At 48.5% G+C, this 22,740-nt stretch overlaps 3 protein-coding genes and 1 long non-coding RNA gene across 6 annotated transcripts in view; all 4 read left to right on the forward strand.

The window, feature by feature from the left end:
* Window positions 1–501: 501 nt before the first annotated feature.
* DOHH (deoxyhypusine hydroxylase) lies at window positions 502–8,233 on the forward strand. 3 transcript variants are annotated; one of them, XM_081178005.1, is made up of 5 exons: window positions 502–840; window positions 4,357–4,663; window positions 5,549–5,625; window positions 6,289–6,526; window positions 7,661–8,233. In XM_081178005.1, exons 2-5 carry the CDS (start codon window positions 4,390–4,392, stop codon window positions 7,975–7,977), a joined length of 906 nt encoding a protein of 301 aa, XP_081034131.1. In that variant the 5' UTR covers window positions 502–840; window positions 4,357–4,389; the 3' UTR covers window positions 7,978–8,233. The 3 variants fall into 3 exon arrangements, with proteins under 3 accessions (XP_081034131.1, XP_081034133.1, XP_081034132.1); XM_081178007.1 differs by lacking the exon at window positions 502–840 and adding an exon at window positions 845–865; XM_081178006.1 differs by lacking the exon at window positions 502–840 and adding an exon at window positions 2,537–2,561.
* Window positions 8,234–11,394: 3,161 nt separating this feature from the next.
* The window catches only part of LOC308577795, a 67,975-nt gene continuing 56,629 nt past the window's right edge, over window positions 11,395–22,740 (forward strand). Inside the window, exon 1 of the long non-coding RNA XR_014003694.1 lies at window positions 11,395–11,428. This is a non-coding gene — a long non-coding RNA (uncharacterized lncRNA). The remainder of the gene's footprint in view (window positions 11,429–22,740) is intronic.
* Window positions 11,511–12,960, forward strand: SMIM44 (small integral membrane protein 44). Its single transcript, XM_081178142.1, has 2 exons — window positions 11,511–11,794; window positions 12,731–12,960. The coding sequence occupies exons 1-2, from the start codon at window positions 11,611–11,613 to the stop codon at window positions 12,925–12,927; spliced, it is 381 nt and encodes a 126-aa protein (XP_081034268.1). The 5' UTR covers window positions 11,511–11,610; the 3' UTR covers window positions 12,928–12,960.
* Window positions 14,021–19,518, forward strand: SMIM24 (small integral membrane protein 24). Its single transcript, XM_081178193.1, has 4 exons — window positions 14,021–15,222; window positions 16,565–16,697; window positions 17,927–17,962; window positions 18,703–19,518. Exons 1-4 carry the CDS (start codon window positions 14,880–14,882, stop codon window positions 18,794–18,796), a joined length of 606 nt encoding a protein of 201 aa, XP_081034319.1. The 5' UTR covers window positions 14,021–14,879; the 3' UTR covers window positions 18,797–19,518.

Below are 22,740 nucleotides of genomic sequence, written 5' to 3' on the forward strand. Positions count from 1 at the left end.
ACCTTTGTTGGCAAGGTGATGTCTCTACTTTTTAAGATGGATGATGGGTTTACCTGGCTGTTAATGGGTTTACCCCGAAAATTGGTGTGCAAGCCCTTATATAGACTTTTGAAATTGCCCACCCTGTAGCCCAAGACCACCCCAAAATTAATATAATTTGCAAATGTGTAGAGGCATAAGAAATTAAATAAGCAAGCAAGCAAGCAGAGAGAGAGGGGGGGGGGAGGAAGGAAGGAAGGAAAAGAAAGAAAGAGAGAGAGAGAGAGAGAGAGAGAGAGAGAGAGAGAGAGAGAGAGAGAGAGAGAGAGAGAGAGAGAGAGAGAGAGAGAGAGTTTCAAAATCCACAATTGCAACAGCGAATGATGCAATGTTCCAAACTGAACCCGGAAACTCAGAGCTGCACGCGAGTCTATCCTTCATAAGTCTATCGCCACGCCCCGCCTTACGGAATGAAGGCGGAGCAACGCCGGCGTCTCCCTACCAACGCGCATGCGCCGGAAGCCGCCATTTCCTCTCGCGGCCTTCGCCCGTTCGGACTCACCCATTTGAAGCGGAGGTGAGGGGGGGAAAGAAAGGAATAAAGGACCATTTGAGGCAGCCTCTGGCGAAAAAACTTTGTCGCTTCGCCCCTCTGAATTGAAGAAGAAGGAGAAGAAGAGAAATACGGAGAAAAAGGACCGCCTCCACCATTATTCCCCCCCACACAAGCTTCTCATTGTACTTGGTTCCGTCCGCCGCCTCATAGCCGAGCGGGCGTTCCGTCCCGCCAGTGCGCAGGCGCAGTGGTTTACCTGTCGCCGCGCAGGCGCAGAAGGCTGCCTTGGAATGCGTGCGACTTAGGTGAGTGGGATAGACATCAAAGCGGGTGGGCAGCCGCCTGCATCCCTGTTGCCATGGAGACGGGATGGGAGGGGGCAGGGGAGCTACCCAGGGTTGGGGGGACAATGGGGGGGGAATATTGGGGTGGATTTGGGCTTGGTGGGTTGGGCGAGAGCTGGTAATTTTATTTTGGCTGCTGCTAATTTGCATGCATTTGCATACATTTGCATATTCTGTCTGAGCTGCCGGCGACGTTCGTGGACCCCCTTGCTGATTTACATAGCTTTACATGCGTTTGTTAATTTGCATAGGTTTACAGGTATTTGCATATAATTTATTTTGGTGCCTGCCAATGATTTTTAAAAATAATAATAATAATAATACCGTATATTTGTTGGTTTCATGGAATTTGTACATCGCTCGATTGCAAAAAAAGTAACCGCTCTAAAGGGTTGACCAAAGAAAGACAGATAAAGCGGTGAATTTATCCATCAGGAAAATCAACAGCAATAATTTTAAAACTTTCAAAAAGTTAAAACAGCTACAGGCTGAGATCCCATTAAAACTTGCCGTCGGCTTTTTAAACATCCCTGGAGGCTTGTTGAAAGAATAATGTTTTTAAGCAGGTGCTGAAAAATTGCCTGCCAATGATTTGCGTAGATTTGTGCATTCTCTGGCATTGATTTGCATAGCTTTGCTCGTTAACAGCCTTGGCCACTTCTGATTTGCACCTGTTTATTAAGCTTCCCAATTTTTTAACGAATTGAGGCCAAATTGCATCACATTTAACAGTTTTTCAAGAAAAAAGTTTATTTCCAACTATTTGTGTCCCAGTTTCCCCCTGTTACTGCTTGATGCTACAGTAATAGCATCATATACAGTTTATTTCTGGCATAGAGAGTTGTTCTGAGCATGCATTTTCTATATTCTATTTTCTATTTCTCACTGGGCAGGAGCAAAAAGCTGCTTATTTGAAGGCGAATTACATCTTTCTCCCCACTTCTTTGGCCTTTAAAGGATTAACCCAGACCTCTGACCCACAAAATGTCCGAATCACAACAGATTTTGTTTTTTGGTTTTTTTAAATGAATTTTTATTGGAAATTTTATTTACAACATAACACAAACCCCCCAACCCAGAAATCCACCCCCATCAGACACAAACATAACAAACAACAAGCATAATATACAACAATACAAACAACCAAATAAAAGACTTCCTTTATCCTGTTTCTGGCATCCTTATTTACTTCTTATAAGCTGTTTCCTTTATGAATAATTATTAAGATTTTTCTAATTATAACTTAAATATCCATAAAGTCTCCTGCAGACATTAATCGAAACAAGTCCAGGTATGAATTTTAGGGCACTGTTTTGTGAAGTATTCTCTGCATTTCCCCCATGCTTTTTGAAATTCTTGCCTAGTGTGATCTCTAATTGCCTCTGTTAATCTAGCCAGTTCAATATACTCATAACAGTTTGTCTTGTCATTCCATTTTTGTTGGCACACTTTCTTTTTTCCAGTTTTTAGCAATTAGGATCCTTGCCGCTCCTGTAGCATAGAGGAATATTTTCTGATCTCCTCTTGCTATACCTGTGTCCGTTATCCCTAGTAGAAAAGCTTCTGTATTTTTGATAAAGTTATACTTAAACATTTTTTTAAGCTCGTCATATACTATGTTCCAGAAGCTTTTGAGAATCACAACAGATTTTGGATGAGTTGGACTGTGCTGCACCTTACCGGTACAGTAATTTATTTTTTTTTTTATCAGTATATACCTGGGAGTGTTTTCGCCAAAATGCTTTGGCCAGGTGTCGATCTGCGTGCTTGAGCAATAACATAAAAAATTTCCCATTTATGGGCGTCTTCCAAGACTTAAAAGCCAAACCATCTCCTGAGTCAACAATTATGTGTGTATCATATTCAGAGTTGCCTGGAGGTGACTGTGAAATGGAATTTTACCAGCGACTCGGCTTGGCTTCCCCAGAAAATTTTGGATCTGGGACCTTTTTTCCCTTTGCAACTGGAGAGATCCAATCGTTTTGTTTACCCCACAGAAGCCAAACAAGCAAAAATTAAACCAATTGATGTTAATTTGACACCTTCCAAAAATATATGGCCCAAAGGAGTTGGACGTTTGCTTGAATTCAATGCAAATTCAAGGTGGATAAAAATAAAAGATTTAAAAAAATCAGATTTTTAAGATTTAAATGGGATTTTTTAAATAAAATCCTTCTGGAGGAAAAATCTTTCTAAAGATTTTCTATTTAAGTTACATTGTAGTCTGAAGGTTATTCATCAGGAAATAAGGATTTGTTTTAAGTTTTTCTGTGTGCTTAAACTCAGTCTAAGTTGTTTTTTAAAAAAAAATTGTTTAGCCGCATCAGTTAACAAACATGGATACATATGCTATAATGTTGTTGTTTTAGCTAAATAAATTGTTTAAATTGTTACTAAGGAAATGATTAGTTTTCTCCTTCCAATAAAGAACAGCAGAAAAGTTGTCCAAATATAAACAGTTAACTTATTAAACCTCACCATAATTTCATAATTACCTGTCTGTGTATTTCTAATAGTAGAACCAAATCGGTAATTTTTGATATAACTGTAAAAACTACTCTGAAAATTTATCAATCCAAATGAAACCTTCATCTGGTTTGTAAATATTAAGATGATACCAGCAAGAATGAGTCTTTCTGTAAAAAAAGGAAGAAGATTTAAATCAAGTCTTACTGGCTAGTGATTTAAATCGTGATTTAATAGCGATTCGATTTAAATCAAATCTACCCTGATTGCAATTTACTTCTGAGTAGACATTGCTTGGTTCCTGTTTTCTCCAACCCATCTTTCCAAAACTTTGCAAAGTTTGGGCTTCGCTAAAAAGTTTGAACTCGCTAAAATGACTGAATTAATAAGAAACCACTCAGGCGACAAGGTTGAAAAAAGAATGGGATTGATTTAATAACTATCTAATAAAATACGGTTCCATCAACATCACTTGGCTATGCCCTAGACTAACTTCACAGAAATAAGGGGACGTTGTTTTTCAATTATGGAATACAGATAAGTTGAATGTAAAAGAAATTTGGAAACCCCAAAGAGATCGAGGGAAGTCAAATAATATAGAAGGGACTCAAACCACTTTAGGAGAATAATCAGAACGTAACGAAAGAGAAAAGTGAATATGAAGGTAATGTCGTTCTAGGAATTTTGGGTATAAAACATTCAAATGATGGTTTGTAATCCTTATATAATTTTGTAATCCAAATAAGGTTTGTAATCCTTATATAATTTTGTGGTTTTGATAATAAATTTTTGTTTCCCCCCCGCAAAATGTTGTTTAATTTTTACTTTTTTCATATTTCGTTCATGTATAGCTTTATTTTCTGTTTATGTGAATGCAACGATCAATTTATTTTCTTGCCATGTAAATTTTAAAACGAAATGAAGTATTTTTAAAAGGGGGGGGGGAGTTTGGACTTCTCCGAAACACGGACTTTCACAAAAAACAAAAACCCTCCTTTTCTCTTCCTTTAGGTATTTTTTGAAGTAGCTCCTGCCCGGGCAACCATGGTGACTGAGAAGGAAATTGAACAGATCGGCCGGACGCTGGTGGACGCTGGCCAGCCCCTAAAAGCCCGTTTCCGGGCGCTATTCACCCTCCGAAACCTAGGGGGGGCTGCAGCCATTGAGTGGATCAGCCGAGGTTTTGGGGACGACTCTGCGCTCCTCAAACACGAACTGGCTTACTGCTTAGGGCAGATGCAAGACGAGAGAGCGATTCCAGTCCTCATTGAGGTTCTTCGAGACGCTAGCCAGGAGCCCATGGTCCGCCACGAAGCTGGTAAGAGGGGCTGTGTTGACAGATTGCAGGGGGGCTGGTTTGGGGAACGCTTTTAACGCCTGGAGAATTATTATGGGACGCGGGTGGCGCTGTGGTCTAAACCACAGAGCCTCTTGGGCTTGCCGATCGGAAGGTCGGCGGTTTGAATCCCCGCAATGACAGGGTGAGCTCCCATTGTTCCTGCCAATGTAGCAGTTCGAAAGCACGTCAAAGTGCAAGGTACAGTGGTACCTCGGGTTAAGTACTTAATTCGTTCCAGAGGTCCGTACTTAACCTGAAACTGTTCTTAACCTGAAACACCACTTTAGCTAATGGGGCCTCCTGCTGCCGCCACGCCGCAAGAGCCCGATTTCTGTTCTTATCCTGAAGCAAAGTTCTGAACCTGAAGCACTATTTCTGGCTTAGTGGAGTGTGTAACCTGAAGTGTATGTAACCTGAAGCGTATGCAACCCGAGGTACCACTGTAGATAAATAAGTACCCCTCCGGCAGGAAGGTAAACGGCACTTCCGTGCGCTGCTCTGGTTCGCCAGAAGCGGCTTAGTCCTGCTGGCCACATGACCCGGAAGCTGAACGCCGGCTCCCTCGGCCAATAAAGCTAGATGAGCGCCGCAACCCCAGAGTCGGCCACGACTGGACCTCATGGTCAGGGGTCCCTTTACCTTTACCTTTAGGTCTAAACCACAGAACCTAGGACTTGCCAATCAGAAGGTCAGCGGTTTGAATCCCCGCAATGACGGGGTGAGCTCCTGTTCCTCGGTCCCTGCTCCTGCCCACCTAGCTGTGTGTCTCCGTGGGGTCTACGGCGGTAGAGAGGGATATAAACAAATAAAATTAATAACACACACACACACCTTCGTATCTCATTCTCTCCCTGCTTTTGACAGGCGAGGCACTCGGTGCCATTGGGAACCCCAAAGTTCTAGACGTCCTCAAACAATACTCCGAAGACCCTGTCGTCGAGGTAAATCAAGGGCCTCCTTTGCAACTCTTCCCCGAACCTGACCCGATCCAAAAAGTTAACACCCCTCCCTCCTTTTATATATATATATTAGTTTTTTTAACATACCATTTTCAACAGTAATTAAACATACTTTTACACCTTATTCAATTTTTTGACTTCCATCAGTCCTGTCTGAAAATTTTCCAATCTAATAATCTCTTGGTATGCATGTCTTACTTTCTCTATGACATTTAAAACTCATAACCAGTATCTCTATCTACTTTATAAACACTTCGTATATTTCTCCTTACAAAACTTCTTGTAGTCCCACTAGCGTAATTTGTTGGTTCCAATTGCTCTTCAAATAATTCATATGCTTCTTCCAATCTTCTGTAAATCTCTGGTCCCGCAGGTTTCGAATCCTTTCTGTCATTTTGTCCAATTCTGCATAGTCCATTAATTTCGTCTGCCGTTCTTCTTTCCTCAGAATTTCCTCTCGCTTCCATTTCTGGGCTAACGATACTCTTGCCGCTGGTGTTACGTATAAAAACAGTTTAACATCTTGCCTATTAATATCCTGGCCTGTAATACCAAGTAAAAATGCTTCCGTTTTTTTTAAAGAATGTATTTCATGTTCTTCACGAAATATACGTTCTTGAAAAAGACCCCTCCATCCTTTTTCAGGTGGCAGAGACGTGTCAGTTGGCTTTGAAGAGATTGGAATGGCTTCAGGAACACCCGGCAGAAGCGTCCTCCGGTCCCTACTCCTCCGTAGACCCGGCGCCTCCATCCGAGGAGGCGGACGTGGAAAGGTTGCGGAAGGCTTTGCTGGACGATTCGCGGCCGCTGTTCGAGCGATACCGGGCCATGTTTGCCCTGCGCAATGTCGGCGGGGAATCGGCCGTCCTGGCCTTGGCGGATGGTGAGTCTCCTCGCTTCTCTTGGGCCAGAGATTTTGCCTGGTCAGCGGCTCTGGCCGGAATTTGGACCCGCTCACCTGCTTGCCTAGGACCCTCGTACCTACGGGACTGCCTCTCCCGGTATGCCCCACGGAGAGCCTCAAGGTCCATAAATAGCAACACCCTAGTGGTCCCGGGTCCTAAGGAAGTCAGATTAGCCTCAACCAGAGCCAGGGCCTTTTCAGCACTGGCCCCGGCCTGGTGGAATGCTCTGTCTCATGAGACCAGGGCCCTGCGGGATCTGATTTCTTTCCGCAAGGCCTGTAAGACAGAGTTGTTCCGCCTGGCCTTTGGCTTGGGTCATTTTGGACTCACAGCTGTCCATGGAGGCGTAGGTTAATTCTGTGTCCAGGGCGGCTGTCTACCAGCTCCATCTGGTATGCAGGATGAGACCCTGCCTGCCTGCAGACTGTCTGGCCAGAGTGGCGCATGCTCTGGTTATCTCCCGCTTGGACTACTGCCATGAGCTCTCTGTGGGGCTGCCTTTGAAGGTGACCCAGAAACTGCAATTGATCCAGAATGCGTAAGCCAGACTAGTGACTGTCAATGGCCGCCAGGACCACATAACACCGGTCCTGAGAGATCTGCATTGGCTCCCAGGACGTTTCCGAGCACAATTCAAAGTGTTGGTGCTGACCTTGAAAGCCCTAAACGGCCTCGGTCCTGTATACTTCGAGTCCCTCGAGTGTCTCCACCCCCATCGTTCTGCCCAGACACTGAGATCCAGCGCCGAGGGCCTTCTGGCGGTTCCCTCATTGGGAGAAGTGAGGTTACAGGGAACCAGACAGAGGGCCTTCTCGGTGGTGGCGCCCGCCCTGTGGAACGCCCTCCCGTCAGATGTCAAGGAAATAAGCAGCTATCTTCTCTTTAAAAGACATCTGAAGGGAAGTTTATACTATTTAGTGCTGTATTGTTTTTAACACTTGATTGGAAGCCACCCAGAGTGGCTGGGGAAACTCAGCCAGGTGGGCGGGGTATAAATAATAAATTATTATTATTGGGAACACTACAAGCTCTGGCTCTTAAAAATAACGCAAGGCGCTAGTCCTCAAGTCCCTTTCCTGAACTGCGATTCTCCTCTCCCCTCCACCCTCAAGGCCTCCGCTGCGGCAGCGCCCTCTTCCGCCACGAGGTCGCCTACGTCCTCGGACAGATGCAACACGAGGCGAGCGTCCTGCAGCTGACGGCCTCGCTGGAGGACGGCGCCGAGAGCCCCATGGTGCGCCACGAATGCGCTGAGGCCCTGGGCTCCATCGCCCGGGCCTCTTGCCTCTCCGCCTTGCAGGCCCACGCCCAGGATAAGGAGCGCGTCGTGCGGGAGAGCTGCGAGGTAGCGCTGGACATCTACGACTACGAGAACGGCGGCGATTTCCAGTACCCCGACGGACTGAGCAAGCTGAAGAGCTCGGACTGAAAAGGGTGCAGGGAGCTGGCCGCGTCGCGGCCGCCACGATCTCATCCCGGTTTGGATTCCCGCAGCGCCGGACGGGGAGACGCAAGACGTCTCTCCTCCGTTTCTAATTTGCGGCCTGTTTCTCTGCTTGGTGGTTGGTGGGTAACGGGTACCTACATCTCGATAGCGGGTTCTGTTCCGGATCTGGCGACTTTTCTGTTTCCCCTTTCTCATTTTTGCAAATATATGTTCACGCGTATTTATTTCGCTTTGAAAACTGACTGCCGAGTCTTCCTTGTGGTAGCGACGAATGAATAAATGAATCTTTATTTGCGTCAGCCATCGGCCCTAGCAATACAATGGTACCTCGGATTACATACGCTTCAGGTTACAGACTCTGCTAACCCAGAAATAGTGCTTCAGGTTAAGAACTTTGCTTCAGGATGAGAACAGAAATCGTGCTCCAGCGGCGCGGTGGCAGCAGGAGGCCCCATTAGCTAAAGTGGTGCTTCAGGTTAAGAACAGTTTCAGGTTAAGAACGGACCTCCGGAACAAATTAAGTACTTAACCCGAGGTACCACTGTAAAACACTACGATATACAAAGAATAGAAATAAAAAGGCAATTATATAAAATACGTTTTAGGGTTTTGAATCCATGGTCAAGTAGTGGATCTTATTCCGATTGCCCCAGCTAAAAACCTTGCCACCTTTGCTGTCACCTGCTCATCTTGATCTGCCAGGATAAAGGACACTGGGGCAGTGGTTGGGCGACCCGGGATGGACGATAAAAGAGGGGTGATAATCTCATTCCTCTTTTATAAAGAGGGCAAGCCAGAAGGGCATGTGCCACCGATTTGGGACTGCCATCTCCACAGGGACGTTTTCCAGGTGGGATCTGTTGGAATCGTCCCTAAAGTCCAGCCGAGGGCAAGACATTCAATCTTGCGAGAGTAAAAACCGCTTATTTTACAATTGCTTGCTTATGCAGAGAGGGTGCCGGAGAGTCGAAAGGGGAAGGTGGAAAATAGCCACGCCATGGGCAAAATTTCCTTATTGTGGCCAAGTTGTTCTGACGCTCAATATCATTTAGTTAAAAGTAAAAGGACCCCTGACCGTTATGTCCAGTCGTGGACGACTCTGGGGTTGCGGCGCTCATCTCACTTTACTGGCCAAGGCAGCCGGCGTACAGCTTCCGGGTCATGTGGCCAGCAGGACTAAGCTGCTTCTGGCGAACCAGAGCAGCGCACGGAAACGCCGTTTACCTTCCCGCCAGAGCAGTACCTATTTATCTACTTGCACTTTGACGTGCTTTCGAACTGCTAGGTTGGCAGGAGCAGGGACTGAGCAACGGGAGCTCACCCCGTCGCGGGGATTCGAACCGCCGACCTTCCGATCGGCAAGTCCTAGGCTCTGTGGTTTAACCCACAGCGCCACCCGGGTCCCATATATATACCCGAAAACACCAAAACCTGCATATATATATATATATATATATATATATATATATATATATATCAGTCCACAACCAAAGAGTAGGGGGACACCCAAGACCCCCCCCCCCCGGCAACAGATGCCAAGCTGGAAAGAGGATTATGAATCGGTTTCGTACACACAAAGTAATAAGAGGATTGTGGAAGGCTGATTCGGAAAGGGATTTCGGGGGAAAGGGAATATTGCGGGCTTGCCTCTGCGTGAAAGCAACCTCCTTTAGCCAAAAACCATCGCGGATTAGGTTTACCGGGGCTTAAACGTTTAAAAGCAGATCAGGCTTGGCAGAACCCGTTTTCAATGTCAAGGCTTTCCGGAGCCGCTCCCCAGAGGCCGATTGCAAAGCGCGGTGTCAAAAAGTCTCCCCAAATTCTGGCCATTTGACCCCCCCCCCAAAAAAAACCCCATTCATGGATCACTGCCTTGTCATGGTGAAGGGGCTTGAATAACTCAGAGAAGCTATGAGCTATGCCAGGGGTAGGCAACTTAAGGCCCAGGGGCAGGATCCGGCCCAATCGCCTTCTCAATCCGGCCCGCGGACGGTCCGGGAATCAGTGTGTTTTGACATGAGAAGAATGTGTGCTTTTATTTAAAATGCATCTCTGGGCTATTTGTGGGGCATAGGAATTCGTTCATTCCCCCAAAAAAATATAGTCCGGCCCCCCACAAGGTCTGAGGGACAGTGGACCGGCCCCCTGCTGAAAAAGTTCCCTTGTTAGACCAGCCTTTTACTCCAAAACAATGAGGACTGCAATCTTGTTTGCCGTGTTTATTTCATTCATCCCCTGTGGCGAATCCTTTGCTTCTAGGTAAAGGTAAAGGGACCCCTGACCATTAGGTCCAGTCGTGACCGACTCTGGGGTTGTGGCACTCATCTCGCTTTACTGGCCGAGGGAGCCGGCGTACAGCTTCCGGGTCATGTGGCCAGCAGGACTAAGCCGCTTCTGGCGAACCAGAGCAGCACACGGAAACGCCGTTTACCTTCCCGCCGGAGCGGTACCTATTTATCTGCTTGCACTTTGTGCTTTCGAACTGCTAGGTTGGCAGGAGCAGGGACCGAGCAACGGGAGCTCACCCTGTCACGGGGATTCGAACCACCGACCTTCTGATCGGCAAGTCCTAGGCTCTGTGGTTTAACCCACAGCGCCACCCGTGTCCCTTGCTTCTGTGTACTGCAACGCAAATTAACGGGCAGCCGAGACTCAAAATAGTGGATTCTCTGCCTGCCTGCCTTCATCCCAACCCTCCCCTCTCAAAATCCCCAGCTACGATCTGCTTAGCTGATTTTAAGAGATCAGCTCACGGAGAGGGGAAGGAGCCCAGAATAGTAGATTTGTCTTCTGCAGATTTTTTGGGGGGGTGGGAGAGGAAAGGGGGGAGATGTCTTGAAGAGGGGAGGCTTTGAGCAAGGATATCTGTATTTAAAATAAAATTTAAAAAGCTGGGTGGGTGGTTGCGCGGAGTCTTTGCTCTCCAGCTGTTGGCAAACAGCATATAAAAAGTCGACAGATCAGCAGGAACGCTTTGCGGACTCTTTCGAGTCGTGCCAATCGATGATTTTGCCTCGCACACCAGCTGTTCCCAGGTAAGTCACTTCCTGCAAATCCCAGAAAACGAAAGCTAGGTTTAGAAATTGAGCCTTAGCTGCAAACTGAGGTAGCTTGATTTGCAGCCTGCCCAAAAAGGACATTGAGTTTGGTGCAACGGGTGGCACCGGCGTTGTACACTCACCGTATTTTTTTTGCTCTTTAAGACTCACTTTTCCCCTCCTAAAAAGTAAGGGGAAATGTGTGTGCGTCTTACGGAGCGAATGCAGGCTGCGCAGCTATCCCAGAAGCCAGAACAGCAAGAGGGATTGCTGCTTTCACTGCGCAGCGATCCCTCTTGCTGTTCTGGATTCTGAGATTCAGAATATTTTCTTTCTTGTTTTCCTCCTCCAAAAACTAGGTGTGGTCTGGTGCGTCTTATAGAGCGAAAAATACGGTGAGTGTACAACGCCGGTGCCACCCATTGCACCAATCTCAATGTCCTTTTTGGGCAGGTTATTGTCTTGCCCTGTCTATTTCTTCCCCAGAATATCCATCAAGTGAAACCTAAGTGACGATCGCTGATTGGGGAAGGAAGGGGAACGAGGCGCCGGGGACCCGGGTGCGAATCCTTGCTTGATGCAGTCCGGAGAGGAGGAGGAGGAGGGGGGTGACCTCTTCAGAGATTACAAACCCCCCTCGCTGGATTCAATCCGCCTGCCCCGCTACGCCTTGTATCTTCTGATGGCTGTCATCATCGTGGTCGTGGTCGCTTACGCAATTGTGGGTCACCTCATCAACGACCTCGCACATGACTTTGCGGGTGAGTGGCAGACCTCCTAGAAGCTCCCCCTTCCCCCCCCCCAAGTTGCTGGTCCTCAGGACCAGTTTGAGTTTGAGTGCCGTATTTTCCGCTCCATAAGACGCACTTTTTCCCTCCTAAAAAGTAAGGGGAAATGTCTGTTCATCTTAATAATGATAAATAGCAGAATGCAGGCACCCTATATATAGAAAGGAGCAAACCAGGGATATTTTAGGGAGCAGGCTAGCAGGCGGGGCCCATGACTTATATCCTAGAAGCCTAAAAAGATAAAGGGACCCCTGACCATTAGGTCCAGTCGTGGCCGACTCTGGGGTTGTGGCGCTCATCTCACTTTATTGGCCGAGGGAGCTGGTCTACAGCTTCCGGGTCATGTGGCCAGCAGGACTAAGCCGCTTCTGGCGAACCAGAGCAGCGCACGGAAACGCCGTTTACCTTCCCGCCGGAGCGCTACCTATTTATCTACTTGCACTTTGACGTGCTTTTGAACTGCTAGGTGGGCAGGAGCAGGGACAGAGCAACGGGAGCTCACCCTGTCACGGGGATTCGAACCGCCGACCTTCTGATCGGCAAGTCCTAGGCTCTGTAGTTTAACCCACAGCGCCACCCGCGTCCCATTCCTAGGAGCCTACACAACACAAAAGACTGTTGCTGTATGTAAGTTTTATTTGATTTGTTTTTTTATCTTGTATTTTGGAAATGTACATCCGGGTTGTTTTTTCCTTTAAATTTTTTGGGGCCCCCAAGAGAGTGGGGCCCTAAGCTAGAGCTTGTTTTGATTATCTGTAAATCCTGGCGTGCTCTGGTCCATGGGGTCACGAAGAGTCGGACACAACAAACGACTAAACAACAACCACAAAATCTGGCACTGCGACATACCCAGCTTTCTTCTGTCCACACCTGCTGGTTTTAATTTTCTCTTTTTCCCCCCATCGTTAGATTGGGCCTTTGGCCCCAAACTGGAAGAGAGGAAGAGGCTGGAAGAGGCCTCGGACGGATGTGAGATTGCAGCCTTTCCCGACCATCACCTGGCTTGGCGTGCCCCTTTCCCAGGGGTGGAGTGTGCGGCGGGCCGCATCCTGCACACCCTACCTGGGATGGAGACGGGCTGTGCATCGCCTCCAGCAACTGGCTAAGTCGTTGCTTGAATCAGCTGGAGAGATGATTCCCCCAGACATACTGGATATATATATATATATCACCCCTGGATATGAATGTCCAGACTCCCTGTGACGTCTATTTCTTTCCTTTCCTTTTCCCCCCGTTTTGTGCCTGATTTTATCACGAAGAAACTGCCACCTCCAGCGACCTTCGTACCCAGGAAAGCTAACCCAGGATACATGTTGGCCCCCTCGAAAAATCTCACTGCTCAGAGATGGAGGTGTTTGTAACATTAAAAACGGGCATGGCATACGAGTCCTGCCAGTCGTCTCCGTTGCTTCTTTGCTCTGTCAAAATCTGGCTCAGTAAACACACGAGACGTAACCGGCTGTGCTCTTAGATAAATAAGGCATACTATTCATGTATCATGGGACGTCTTCCCACTGTTCCGGACCTGATCTGAAGGCGGGCTGCGGGGAGAAGAGGGCTTCTCCCCGCTGCCGGCCCCACAAGCGCCTGGGGGGGGGGAAATAAAAAATTTTTCCTTTCTTTCCCCCCCAAAAAACTTGATGTGTCCTATGGGCCGGTGCGTCCTATGGGGCGAAAAATACGGTACTTAACCAGAGGTACCACTGTAATTACAAACCACTGTTGAAATATAGAGAGCTGGACTTAACGACTGGAAAAAGGAGAACCTGAGAGGAGATTTGAATCTCAATGTTCCTCGCCCAGCCACTCCCTTCCTGCCAGACTGGCACAGATTTTCCCGCGGGTGGCATGGCGCCCACAGATCATGTGACGGTCAGAGTCCAAATGCCAGGAGCAGATTGCGGTTTGCAGGTAAGAATAGTTGGGCATGTGCCAGGCCATTTAGGCTCCTCAAGGAACGCGAGTGGCGCTCTGGGTTAAACCACAGAGCCTAGGGCTTGCTGATCAGAAGGTTGGCGGTTCGAATCCCTGCAATGACGGGGTGAGCTCCCGTTGTTCGGTCCCTGCTCCTGCCAACCTAGCAGTTCAAAAGCATGTCAAAAGTGCAAGTAGATCAATAGGTACCGCTCCGGCGGGAAGGTAAACGGCGTTTCTGTGCGCTGCTCTGGTTCGCCAGAAGCGGCTTAGTCCTGCTGGCCACACGACCCGGAAGCTGTACGCCGGCCCCCTCGGCCAGTAAAGCGAGATGAGCGCCGCAACCCCAGAGTCGGCCACGACTGGACCTAATGGTCAGGGGTCCCTTTACCTTTTTATTTTCATAGGAGAAACATTGGAGGGGATGGAATAGGACGTCCCTATTTTCATTGGGGAAACGTTGGAGGGGATGGAATAGGACGTCCCTATTTTCACAGGAGAAACGTTGGAGGGGATGGAATAGGACGTCCCTATTTTCATGGGAGAAACGTTGGAGGGGATGGAATAGGACGTCCCTCTTTTCACGGGAGAAACGTTGGAGGGGAAGGAATAGGACGTCCCTCTTTTCACGGGAGAAACGTTGGAGGGGATGGAATAGGACGTCCCTATTTTCACAGGAGAAACGTTGGAGGGGATGGAATAGGACGTCCCTATTTTCACGGGAGAAACGTTGGAGGGGATGGAATAGGACGTCCCTCTTTTCACGGGAGAAACGTTGGAGGGGATGGAATAGGACGTCCCTCTTTTCACGGGAGAAACGTTGGAGGGGATGGAATAGGACGTCCCTCTTTTCACGGGAGAATCGTTGGAGGGGATGGAATAGGACGTCCCTCTTTTCACGGGAGAAACGTTGGAGGGGATGGAATAGGACGTCCCTATTTTCACGGGAGAAACGTTGGAAGGGATGGAATAGGACGTCCCTCTTTTCACGGGAGAAACGTTGGAGGGGATGGAATAGGACGTCCCTATTTTCACGGGAGAAACGTTGGAGGGGATGGAAGAGGACGTCCCTATTTTCACGGGAGAAATGTTGGAGGGGATGGAATAGGACGTCCCTATTTCCACGGCAGAAACGTTGGAGGGGATGAGACTGCCACAGAAGCAGCCGGGATCTGTTTCGTGTCCACCTGCATGCGAAAGCAAAGCGGCTTGTTCCTTGCCCCAGCCGAACCCTTGTTCCACGGGCATCTCACGTGAAGGCAGAGCTGCCCGACGGAACTGCCATTATCAAATGCACTTTGATTCAGAGTCCAGAGTTAAGCCTGCAAGGAAAGTAGATATCTCCTGTCTCACACACATGAATACAGAAACCAGGAAGGACAGACCTGCCTCGCCGAACAGCACATATCGAAGCAACGCGATGGAGCCATTCTCATGCCTGCCTCTGCTCCTGGGAATTTTCTTCGCCCCCTGTGCCCACGGCCAAGGTAGGAGTGTGCCAAGGGCTCCCCGGGAAGGAATTAGGTTCGGATACAGGTGGCGGAACCTGTTCAGAATCTTGCCAAGCAGAGCTGCACCTCCTAATGCGTAGAGGTAGCGTGGGCTAGCGGTTAGAGCATTGGGATCCCCGGGTGTGACCGTGCGGGCCAGTCGGGAGGATGAAATGAGAGGAGCGGGTATATAGGCGAGTCCTCCAATAGTAAAGGCTTGGGGCTTTGTCAGGGGGCGGGTGTCGGGGTGAAGGCCTTCTCTGTGGTGGCCCCTAAGCCATAGAACTCCCTGCGCACAGAGGGGCACCTTCATTTTACGGCTCCTGGCGAATGTTGGACACGCCATATGAACCTACCCGGACCCTGAGATCATATTGAGGCCCACGTTCGTGTCCCCCCTCCTCGAGAGGTGCGGAGGGTGGCAACACGAGAGCGGGGCCTTCTCCGCAGTGGCTCCGTTTGTGGGAATGCTCTCCCCAGGGAAGTTCGCCTTCATTAGGTGGCAGGCAAAAACGCTCCTTTTTAACCAGGTCTTTGGTTGTTCCGATGGACATCCTATACCCTTTTTAAAAGTATTTTTGTGTGTGTGTCCGGGGGAGCTATTGACTTCTTGATTTAATTTTTATTAGGTACCATATTTTTTGCTCTATAAGACACACCAGACCACAAGACGCACCTAGTTTTTGGAGGAGGAAAACAAGAAGAAAAATATTCTGAATCTCAGAAGCCAGAACAGCAAGAGGGATCGCTGCGCAGTGAAAGCAGCGATTCCTCCTGCAGTTCTGGCTTCTGGGATAGCTGCGCAGCCTGCATTCGCTCCGTAAGACGCACACACATTTCCCCTTACTTTTTAGGAGGGAAAAAGTGAGCCTTATAGAGCAAAAAATACGGTATTTTGTGGTTTTATATCTTGAGTTGATTCTGTGAACCGCCCTCACACACACACACACACACCAGGTATAGGGCACTATATAAACCAATAAATAATAAATAAGAATAACCACCAGTGGCTTTTTTCCCTTAAAAAAAATGATTAGGAGGTATTCTCATTTTGACCCGAGAAAACCACCATTTCATAGTTCAGGTCGGGGAAAATAAATATAGTAAATGGGCAAAAGTACAAAGATTCACAACATTTTTAGGGGTACCCCCAGAAAAAAAAGCACTGATAATAATAATTATGCGCCCTGGCACATGAGACTTGAGGCGTAAATAGATAGGCACCTCCTTATTTTTGGACTCCTCTTTGAAACACAGACTGGTAGCGATGGGGGGATGATGTAGCAACGCCCGGAGTTTTTCCGCTTGACCCAAAAGGACCTAACCTTAATCCGTTTAGGCGCCGTGACGGGGACCACAAACGGCTCCAGCGGTCTGCAGCCCTGGCTGGTGGGCCTTGCTGCTGTCCTCGGTTTCCTAGGCGTGATATTCGTGGCCTCCCTCATCAATCGCTTCTTCTTCTCCAAGAAAAAGTAGGTCTCTCGCTTTTTGAAAGCTTCCTTCTTTAACCGCGAGCTGTTTCTCTCTCCCCAAGCCACAACTATTTCCTCCTCCTCCTCCTCCTCTTCTTCCTTCTTCCTCTTCTTCTTCCTCCTCCTCTTCTTCTTATTATTCCTCTTCTTCCTTCTCCTCTTCTTCTTCTTCCTCCTCCTCTTCTTCTTTTTCTTCCTCCTCCTCTTCTTCCTCTTCTTCTCTTTCTTCCTCCTTCTTATTATTCCTCTTCCTTCTCCTCCTCCTCTTCTTCTTCCTCTACTTCCTCTTCTTCTTCCTCCTCCTCTTCCTCCTCCTCTTCTTCTTCCTCCTCCTCCTTCTTCCTCCTCTTCTTCTTCCTCCTCCTCTTCTTCCTCTTCTTCTTCCTCTTCCTCCTCCTCTTCTTCTTCGGCGATCCCTCGTAGCCGAGTAAGATTGTCTTCCATAAACACGGTTTTCCCAGTGAGTCCGTAAGTGACTGTGAAGGCCAATTCTGGATCCACATAAGGCTCGCCCACACTTCAACACAGAAAACACAGGCTTGAGTGGTTTTCCCCTTGCCCCTCTCCTTTCCCAGGGAAAAACCTGCTTTTCAGCTTTAAATTGAATAGATGAAAATCCCGAGAGCAGCAGGACAAGAGGAAATCTGGCTAAGCCCCGAGGAGATGGGCATAGGGTTTCTGGGTGGGAGTTGATCCCGGTGTGGATTTGCTAAGTGTGCCTTCCTCTTAGCACATTTCTCCCTCTTGTCCTGAGTTCGAGTGTCTTCAAAGCCCACGACACCTTTGGTAAAGGCTGTTCTCCAACTGGAGCGCTCGCAGGCCAGTGTTTCCCAGTTGTCGGTGTTTATACTACATTTTTTTAGATTTGCCTTGAGAGAGTCTTTGAACCTCTTTTGTTGACCACCAGCATTATGCTTTCCATTTTTAAGTTTGGAATAGAGTAGTCGCTTTGGAAGACGATAGTCAGGCATCCGCAAAACACAACCAATCCAACGAAGTTGATGTTGAAGAATCATCGCTTCGACACACAAGCGGCGGCCTCACAATTTCGCCTGGAGGTCTTGCGAGGGTGTTGAGGACATAGCAGGAATCCTGCTGGATCAGGCCCGTCAAGTCTGGGTGGTGGTTAGAATCACAGAATTGTAGAATTGGAATGGGACCCCAAGAAGCCATCTAGTCCAACCCCCTCTGCTCCCCTTTCTCCACTGACGACCTTGCTCTCTTTGCAGGGATGGTGAAGGGAAGTCAATGAGCACCGAACTTCGGTAAATATTGTGGCTTTTGTGATGGTGTGTGTTTGTGTGTGTCTCTCTGTGTCTATTTCGTTCCGTTTTAATTCTTTTGGCCGCAGATGCGATGGGCGTTCTGATTCGCCTGATACAGCAATTTTCTGATCTTCTGCTGCAAGTTTGTTTCTTTAAAACAAAAAAAACACTTTTATTTAAAGCATTCTTCTTCTTCTTCTTTGGCGATCACTCGTAGCTGAGTAAGATTGTCTTCCATAAACATTTAAAGCATTAAAACAGCAAAATGATAGATTCTTAAAAAAACAAGGTACGATAAAGAAAGGCGATTTTGCTATTTATACCTCATCCATCCGACTCAGTTTCCCCAGCACTCTGGGAGGCTTCCAACATATATAAAAACAGTGCTTTTTTCTTTAAAAAAATGTTTAGGGGTAGATACTCTCATTTTGGGACGCGGGTGGCGCTGTGGGTTAAACCACAGGGCCTAGGACTTGCCGATCAGAAGGTTGGCGGTTCGAATCCCCGTGACAGGATGAGCTCCCGTCCCTGCTCCTGCCAACCTAGCCGTTCGAAAGCACACCAGTGCAAGTAGATCAATAGGTACCGCTCCGGTGGGAAGGTAAACTGCCAACCTTCTGATCGGCAAGTCCTAGGCCCTGTGGTTTAACCCACAGCGCCACCCGCTGAGACTACTTCGGGTAGTGATAAAGCGGGATATCAAATCCAAACTCCTACTCCTCTTCTTCTTCTTCTTCCAGCCCAGGCAACATTTACGACAACATCGCCATGGATCCCGAAGAGGGGAGCTCTCACGAAAAGGAACTAGATAGCAACAAGGTGACCAGCATGTAAAGTCCGGCTTGGGGGGGTGAAGGACGGGGACAGCAGCCGGGAGCCGATGTGACTGGCCGCACGGTGCCAAATCTCCCCGTTCGGCCCAGCTCCAACAACTGACAACCTCTCCGAGTCTTGACCACCTCCGCCTCTAGGGATAAGGAGATTTCAGTTCATTCATTCCCCCAAATGCAGCCACAGAAATCTGGACATCATTATATCCAAGATTGTGCCAAGGGTCTGTTCCGGCGAGAGTGGGAGGTGTCCCAGGGAGATGCTCTGACAATACCAGGCAAGAAGGTGCAAAAGGAAGCAGAAACTGCTGGGATGAGGGCCGATTCGAACGCAGAACAGCCCTTTGAAACGACTCCAAGGAAAACCTTCAGAAGCGTCCCTAGAAGCAGTTCTTCTGCGCTGTCTCCCGAACCCTGATCTTTATTTCCCTGTTTTGTGTGAGAGATGTGGGAATGCCTCTACAGCGGTCCCTTGGTTCTCAAACTTCATCCATCCCGGAAGTCCGTTCCGAAACCAAACTCAAGGCGCGCTGCTTTCCCGTAGAAGGGAATGCAAAACGGATCAATCCATTCCAGGCTTTTAAAAACAGCAATTTGACATGGATTTTGCTATCTGATGAGACCGCCGATCCACAAAACGAAAGCGATAAACAATGTGCTGCAGTCGTGCCATCGATCCATCAGTAGCTGAACCGGGTTCCACACAGTTGCGAAAACAAAACGAAAGAGAGCTGCGAAAACAAAAATGCAAAATACTGTATTTTAGGCTCTATAAGACTCACTTTTCCCCTCCTAAAAAGTAAGGGGAAATGTGTGTGCGTCTTATGGAGCGAATGCAGGCTGCGCAGCTATCCCAGAAGCCAGAACAGCAAGAGGGATCGCTGCTTTCACTGCGCAGCGATCCCTCTTGCTGTTCTGGCTTCTGAGATTCAGAATATATTTTTCCTTGTTTTCCTCCTCCAAAAACTAGGTGCGTCTTGTGGTCTGGTGCGTCTTATAGAGCGAAAAATATCGTAAATAGCAAAAACAGACAGACCTCAGCGTAAGGCTCAAAACAGAAGCGTGGCACTCAAAACGGAGCATGTTCGGCTTCCAAAAAAAGTTCACAAACTGGAACACTTCCTTCTGGGTTTGCAGCGTTCAGGTTCCAAGTAGTTTGAGGACCAAGACGTTTGAGAACCAAGGGACCGCTGTACTCAGAAGAGGGATTCCTCTAGTTATCCTTGGGGAAGCCTCTATTTAGGAGAGACATCACTTCACATGAGCAGGGAACAGTGGCGTAGCGTGGGGGGTGCAGGGGGGGCCGGCCGCACCGGGCACAACATCTGGGGGTTAGGGTTAGGGGGCGCAAATCCACAGGTTAGGGGGCACAAATTACTTGCCTTGCCCCGGGTGCTGACAACCCACGCTACGCCACTGGCAGGGAACGATTCTTATAACCAGAGACATCCCTCGAGATATTATTTGAGGCATGCCTCTTTTTAGAAAAGGGATTCCTTTCTGATAACGGGGATTGCCTCTTCTTAGAGCAGGAATTGGGGGCAGAATCTGTATCCAGGCAGAACGTTGCTCTGCTTCCACTCCCCTGGCCTGCGGTCAGCGATTACGGCCGCCGCAGTCCGCAACGGGAAGACCACATCCCTGATTTGCAGGAATCTTTCATCGCAACCCTATTTCCTTCCCGCTAACATTTTCCAACAGAAAACACTGCTCTCGCAAGCAAAAGCTGTTTTTGGGGGGTGATCCAATTCGCCTTTCCAGCCTCGGCCAATTCAAGAGGAGTCGTGATTTTGGGTGGAGGGTGGCTTTTAAAAATCAGTTAATCTGTGAAACGGAGTGGCCTCTTTTGCAAGGATGCACGCTGTGCTTTTCAATTAAAAACCCCAGACTAATTAGATGCTGTTTGTTTCCTGCCTTGGGGCACAGAAAAGGGGAAGGAAGAAAAATCTAAAGCAAGGATTTTAGGCGAAAGCGGCACATGTGATTTCTACTTCAAGAGATGTGGACGTCATGAGGACCAGAAACGTAGAATCTATGCACGCTTTCATATTGTGGAGCTGTGGGGAGGGGGCAGAGGAGTTCTCTATCCGAGCGTTGTTGGTGCATTTGAAATGGAGGGGATTGTCCCCTAATAATAATAATAATAATTTGTTATTTATACCCCGCCCATCCAGCTGGGTTTCCCCAGCCACTCTGGGCGGCTTCCAACAAAACACTAAAATACAATAACCTATTAAACATTAAAAGCTTCCCTAAACAGGGCTGCCTTCAGATGACTTCTAAAAGTTTGGTAGTTATTTTTCTCTTTGACATCTGATGGCAGGGCGTTCCACAGGGCGGGCGCCACCACCGAGAAGGCCCTCTGCCTGGTTCCCTGTAACCTCGCTTCTCGCAGGGAGGGAACCGCCAGAAGGCCCTCAGGATATGGACCCCGGTGTCTGGGCTGAACAATGGAGGTGGAGACGCTCCTTCAGGGATACTGGACCGAGGCCATTTAGGGCTTTCAGGGTCAGCACCAACACTTTGAATTGTGCTCGGAAACGTCCTGGGAGCCAATGTAGGTCTTTCAGGACTGGTGTTATGTGGTCCCAGTGGCCACTCCCAGTTCCCAGTCTGGCTGCTGCATTCTGGATTAGTTGCAGTTTCTGGGCCACCTTCCAAGGCAGCCCCACGTAGAGCGCATGGCAGTAGTCCAAGCGGGAGATAACCAGAGCATGCACCACTCTGGAGAGACAGTCTGCGGGCAGGGAGGGTCTCATCCTGCGCACCAGATTTAGCTGATAAAGGGCATTCCTGTCTCCCAGTTGTGTCCTTAAATAGTACAGTCTGGCAGGATTGCATCAGGTGACATGTTGCATGTGGTAATGGGCTGTGAGACCATCAGTTAGGGCCCAGGCATGGCTAAACCTGGCCCTTTGGCATCTTAAGATATAGGATCAGCTGTCTACAGCAACCTGCTTCAGAATCCGGTGCCCTAAAAACGAACACAAAGGGTTCCCTGTTTCCCTCGTGTCTGAAGTGGTGTGGGAGTGGGAGGGGCAGATCAACGCTGAAACAGAACGGGAAGCGTCCCAGATTTGGAACAGCAGGTTCAAAGAATCGTAGAACTGTAGAGTTTGAAGGGACACCCAGGACTCATCTAGTCCAACCCATTGCAAGGCAGGAATCTCAGCTAAAGCATCCAAGACAATTTGCCGTCCAACCTCTGCTTAACGCGGGTGGCGCTGTGGGTTAAACCACAGAGCCTAGGACTTGCTGATCAGAAGGTCGGTGGTTCGAATCCCCACGATGACGGGGTGAGCTCCCGTTGCTCGGTCCCTGCTCCTGCCAACCTAGCAGTTCGAAAGCACATCAAAGTGCAAGTAGATAAATAGGTACCGCTCTGGCAGAAAGGTAAACAGCGTTTCTGTGCGCTGCTCTGGTTCAGTCCAGTCGTGACCGACTTTGGGGTTGCAGCGCTCATCTCGCTTTACTGGCCGAGGGAGCCGGCGTACAGCTTCCAGGTCATGTGGCCAGCAGGACTAAGCCGCTTCTGGCGAACCAGAGCAGCGCACGGAAACGCCGTTTACCTTCCCGCCAGAGCACTACCTATTTATCTACTTGCACTTTGACGTGCTTTCGAACTGCTAGGTGGGCAGGAGCAGCGACCGAGCAACGGGAGCTCACCCCGTTGCAGGGATTCGAACCACCAACCTTCTGATTGGCAAGTCCTAGGCTCTGTGGTTTAACCCACAGCGCCACCCACATCCCATCTTAAATTGTGGCGCCCAGAATTGGACACAGAACTTCAGGTGTCCACAGCTAAAACACACACACACATCCAATACAATACTCATTGGAAGCACCTGAATTCCCTCAAAGGCTCATGGGAGCTGTAGTTTTCCCCCTTCACAAATCTGCTAATTTGCAGAAGCTGTACACCGGCTCCCTCGGCCAGTAAAGCGAGAT

Source organism: Podarcis bocagei (genome assembly GCF_964188305.1).
Source record: "Podarcis bocagei genome assembly, chromosome: 18".
Classification (NCBI taxonomy): Eukaryota; Metazoa; Chordata; class Lepidosauria; order Squamata; family Lacertidae; genus Podarcis; species Podarcis bocagei.

What these genes read in the sequence shown, in the direction of transcription:
- DOHH (XM_081178005.1), top strand. Translation starts at nt 4,390, where the DNA reads ATGGTGACTGAGAAGGAAATTGAACAGATCGGCCGGACGCTGGTGGAC. An exon ending in CATGGTCCGCCACGAAGCTG is followed by an intron (nt 4,664 to 5,548) that starts GTAAGAGGGGCT and finishes TGCTTTTGACAG; the next exon opens with GCGAGGCACTCGGTGCCATT. An exon ending in CGTCCTGGCCTTGGCGGATG is followed by an intron (nt 6,527 to 7,660) that starts GTGAGTCTCCTC and finishes TCCACCCTCAAG; the next exon opens with GCCTCCGCTGCGGCAGCGCC.
- SMIM44 (XM_081178142.1), top strand. Translation starts at nt 11,611, where the DNA reads ATGCAGTCCGGAGAGGAGGAGGAGGAGGGGGGTGACCTCTTCAGAGAT. An exon ending in CCTCGCACATGACTTTGCGG is followed by an intron (nt 11,795 to 12,730) that starts GTGAGTGGCAGA and finishes CCCCATCGTTAG; the next exon opens with ATTGGGCCTTTGGCCCCAAA.
- SMIM24 (XM_081178193.1), top strand. Translation starts at nt 14,880, where the DNA reads ATGAGACTGCCACAGAAGCAGCCGGGATCTGTTTCGTGTCCACCTGCA. An exon ending in TTCTTCTTCTCCAAGAAAAA is followed by an intron (nt 16,698 to 17,926) that starts GTAGGTCTCTCG and finishes CTCTCTTTGCAG; the next exon opens with GGATGGTGAAGGGAAGTCAA. An exon ending in TCAATGAGCACCGAACTTCG is followed by an intron (nt 17,963 to 18,702) that starts GTAAATATTGTG and finishes TTCTTCTTCCAG; the next exon opens with CCCAGGCAACATTTACGACA.